The sequence below is a fragment of the Columba livia genome, chromosome 1 (assembly GCF_036013475.1).
Source record: "Columba livia isolate bColLiv1 breed racing homer chromosome 1, bColLiv1.pat.W.v2, whole genome shotgun sequence".
Lineage (NCBI taxonomy): Eukaryota > Metazoa > Chordata > Aves > Columbiformes > Columbidae > Columba > Columba livia.
The window spans coordinates 32,373,336-32,377,801 of NC_088602.1; the positions used below are offsets into that span (position 1 = coordinate 32,373,336).

The 4,466-nt window shown below is 42.7% G+C and overlaps 1 protein-coding gene across 2 annotated transcripts; it reads right to left on the minus strand.

The window, feature by feature from the left end:
• Positions 1-219: 219 nt before the first annotated feature.
• On the minus strand, positions 220-4,006 carry CBY2 (chibby family member 2). 2 transcript variants are annotated; one of them, XM_065054165.1, is made up of 2 exons: positions 3,842-4,006; positions 220-1,543 (listed from the first exon to the last, which is right to left on the minus strand). In XM_065054165.1, exon 2 carries the CDS (start codon positions 1,294-1,296, stop codon positions 358-360), a length of 939 nt encoding a protein of 312 aa, XP_064910237.1. In that variant the 5' UTR covers positions 1,297-1,543; positions 3,842-4,006; the 3' UTR covers positions 220-357. The 2 variants fall into 2 exon arrangements, with proteins under 2 accessions (XP_064910237.1, XP_005516013.2); XM_005515956.4 differs by having other exon boundaries at positions 220-1,415; positions 3,842-3,960.
• Between the last annotated feature and the right edge of the window lie 460 nt (positions 4,007-4,466).

The following is a 4,466-nucleotide window of genomic DNA, read 5'->3' on the forward strand; positions in this document are numbered from 1 at the left end:
GTGACAAATATAAGGTACCCCAAATTAAGTGTGAAAGGAATTAATTACCTTTTGAAATTCTAGGCCTTGTTATCAAAAACTTTAAACATGAAAAATGTTGAAAAACAAGTTTTTCTGACACTAGGTGAACTCATGACAGTCACCCACACTGTATAATCAGAAGGTGAAATACATCCAAGAAATGTAAGAAAGTTTCAGAATAACACAATGCTCCCCAGATGTCTTCAGGCTCTACTGCGATTTTATTAGGTTCCCTGAAACAAGGAGAGCAGCTTTCCAGGACATTGAACTAACAGGTCTTAGCGCCAAGCTTCATGTTTCTCCAAGGTGATGCCCAGTTGCCAGCTTCTGTCCTGCTTATTCATACAATGCAGAAGTGATGTTAATGAGTTCCTTTTCCAGTATTTGCATTTGAGCTCTAATATCTGCCACAGCATTTTTCACAGCATTCAGCTGCATCTTCAGTTTATTGTAATCTTCTTGGAAGGATCTTTTGACATCATAGTGATTGCAATGGCCCTGTTTCTCCCCAAGGAGAGGATTCACCTTCAGAAAGATGTGGAGCAGTTCATATAAGTCCTGGAGAGCCTGGAGGACTTCAGATTCACTCTGCATGCTTGAGCAAGACTTGATTGTATTCTGAGATGGAGTGGTGCTCTTACTTTTAGCTTCATGTTCCTGCTTGGAGGCTGGGTCAGGGTTATCTTTTTCGACAGCTACGGTGTCATCAGTATCCTTCTGAAGATCTGAGATAGCATCTTTGCTCTCTTCATGGACTGTGATGGATTCTTGGTCTTTCCAGATGATGGGGACTGTTTTATTCTCCTTCTGGAAATCCTCTAAGACCCTACGCTTTTCTTGGACCACCTGGAGAACTTTGTTGCCCGGGCTAACCTGAAAGCCTATGTTCCTCTCTTGGAAGAATGGGAACGGCTTATTTTCCTTCTGGAGACTTTGCTGAATGGCATCGGTGTAAATAACCTGGACAGCTCTGTTCTGTGGCTGGAAACATTGAAGAGTGCTGTTTTCTTCCCAGAGCATCCTGTTCTCAATCCGAAGGACTTGGTTTTCCTCCCAGAGGGCTCTGTTCTCCTCCCAGATGCTCCAGTCATCCTGTGTCTTCTTGCTAAAGAATTTCCGGTGGGAAGCAAAGGGTGGCTGGCAGTAGATTTCATTCACTCCTCTGCCATCAACAAAGGTAAACATCTCATCCCTACATTTCATCCGTGGGGTGATATATTCTATCTCAGGCTCTGTAGACTGCATGCTCTCATTCTTCAGATCAAAAGCAGACATGGATGTTCTTTAGTAAATTGAGAAGGACTGAGTGAAAAGATTTCTTCCAGGACTTCTGCAAGATGCCACTGTCTGCTGCAATTAGGTGACACAGCGGGGCTGGAGAATCTTGATCAGGACTGAAACAACAGGAAGCACAAGTGCACAGAGTTAGTGCCAAAATTAAAGGTCAGAATTAAAGTCCATTGGATGAGGGGAATGAGAAACCAAGTCGGTTTCCACAGTTGACTGTGTTGCTCCTTTGACTCTGGAAGGTAAGGAACATACCAGAAACAAAGTTTATAGAAGCTGAGAAAATTGGCATTGGCAGATAAAGCAGATCTATGGCAACACCAAAAGCTTTGATATAAACACACGGACTCTCCTTCCTCTCTCTCTACATCATTTTTTATAGACATGTAAGAGGGTAAGATGTAAGAGTATCTTGCATCTCAAAACAGCCCACTGCTGACTGAATGACAGGCAAATGAACGACAAATTTTTTGAGGCTGAAACCACCTTTCCAAAAGAATTTTTTTTTAAAGGAAGACAGTGAAAATCTGGCCTCAAGAGAGGCTTTTTCTTTTTGGTGCTCAGTAGCCTGTGTTAACAGGACACCAAAACAGTGTGGTGGTAGTTGTGCTTTTCAATCTTAAAACCCACAGACCTGTGAATAGGTAGAGCAGTGAATGATACAATATGCACAAATAATTAAAAATCCAAACTACAGTCCCAGAACATTGGGACCAGGAGAGGTCTATTGCTCTTTGCATGTTTTTCTGACAAGTTACCATCACCATAGTCCAAAACCTGTCACAGTCCATGGATAATTCTCCATCTTTCCTTCTCATTTCTCCTGTCACTCTTTTCTTTAAATTCTTTGATAGCTCCATTAGTTTTTTGTGCTTTCTAACATTGCAATAGTGATTGCTCTTCTCTTTCCTACAATCTGTCTGCTTCTCTTTCACATCACCAGAAAACCCATCTCTTTAAAATCCATATTGCTAGACTGGACCTCCAATGCTTCTCATTTCAGTCACAACAACTTCAGATTTATCTGCTCAACACTCTTTCCCTCCTGTCCAAAATATTGCTGCTTAAATCACCTTCTAGTCATAAGTAAGCCTGAGCAAATTAAAGATTTCAGTCTTTTTACATGAACAAAAGAAAAAGTGCACACACACACACACAAAGTGGTTTATGCCAAAGAAAGTATAATTTTCTGCAGTCTTTAGCAAAATTAATTTTTTGTGATTTTCAAGATGAAGTCATTTGAACTGACGTTGAACTATTTTTACAACCAAATTGTTGGAATTCTTAGGGTTTCTGTGCAGTGTTTCTAACAGCACAAATGTGCCTTTCTCTACTTAAGAAAAAACAAAACAAAACAACAAAAAAAAAAAACACACCACACCACACTTGGCTATCAGATTTAACCCCAATTTACGTCTTTTTCCCCTTGTGAAACTCAGTTCTGCCTTTCTGTCAGTGTGGAGAGCTTTAACTTCACAAATTTTGTTCTGTCTTTGCCCCAAACATCAGTCGGGTGACAACCATGTACAAGTTCCTCATACCTTCCAGCTCTGCCATCAAATTGTGCATGCCTTGTCCTTTTTTATCCATATCCTTTCCAAAACCTGCTGCTCCCCGCTTTCACTGCCATCTCCAACACACAGCACTGCATCTTTGGTCTCCCCCAGGTTACTTCTGAGAGCCAACATCCACAGATGCTTCCTTTGTCTCCTTCCCGAGCTTGTCCAAAAGCTCAGAGAATTATCAGTCGGATTCAAAATCCCAAATCCCTTAATGCAGAAGAGGGCTATTGTAATACATATCTGTTTGCAGTAACACTTGATTTTATTGCAATAGAGTCTCCTACAACTTTCAGAGTTGTCTTCTGCATCACCATCTGGTTTATCTCTCATCAGTCTCCTGTTTCCATAATATCGTTCCTCTGCTAAAAGAGATTTCCCTCAAAACACCCAGTTTGGGAGTTTTTTGTTTCCACTTATGCCGTATTCAGAGCTGTATATTGCTCCCGTCCTTGCGCCTTTTCCCTCATAGCCTTCCCAATCCATCCCACCATCAGCCCCAGGATGGGGAGGCAAATCATCCACTGACCCCTAAATATCCTGATGAAAAGCAGAAAACATCCAGCATCATAAGCCCAGACCCACCTGCCACTGTGTATCACAGGCAGGCAGCTAGAGTTGTTAAAGTCACTTAAATTTAAGTGGTTATACGGAATGTTTTCAGGGTGAACAGAAATATATAATATATACAGCACCGAAGGACATTATCTGGGGGACAATTAAACTTGACAGTGTCTCTGTCAGCTCTTTCACACTGCAGAGGAGACATCGACCTAGGTTTCAGAGAGGTGTTTCAACTTCTTTCTCCTCCTGTGTCATTTCCCCTCATCTCTGAATGAAATAATCCTGGGAAATGCTGGGCAGCCAGGGTGGGCACCCAGGGCAGCGGCTGGGGGATCCCAAACGAAATTAAGCCAGGATGGATAATTCAGCAGCGCTAAATTACACTCACTCGCTAAATTACACGTGCTCACCTGCTCTCCGGGATGGGTGGTCGTCCCTCTCCTTTCACCCCTGACAGGCAGCTCGGACTGAGGTTCTGCTGCTGCCGGGGTGTCCAGGGGCAACAGGGACACACAGCAGGGGGCAGGGGAAACCAACTGTGACGCAAGCACTGGGCGGAACCTCGCCCCAGAATCAGTCCTGTCCCACCCTGGGGTCTGGGAGCTCCTGCACACCCTCCTCTCACAATCCACTTCTGTCTTTGATTTTTCCCAGCGTTGCGCTTTGGGGTTATTTCTCATGGAAATGACCTTTCTGGTAGCTCAGCTCTCATGCCCTTTCCTGATCCCAGACTTCCCAGTCTGCCTTTGATGCTCATAACTGAGAGTAGTTTGAGTGGATTCTTTCTCCACCACACTGTCCTAAAACAAATTTTGGTTTTATTCCAAATCTTCAAATCCTGTTTGTTGCTGAACTGATAGTAATACGTTCAAAAATCACTTCCCTTTATGCACTATGAGGCCTGAATTTATTTTCCAAGGACAACATGGGTTTGGAGCTTTCCTTCAACTATGAGTTTAAGGGCAGACTACCACTAAACCTTATTAGGAAGATACAATATAAAGGACATTCATGCATTGCAAGTTTAGATATTAT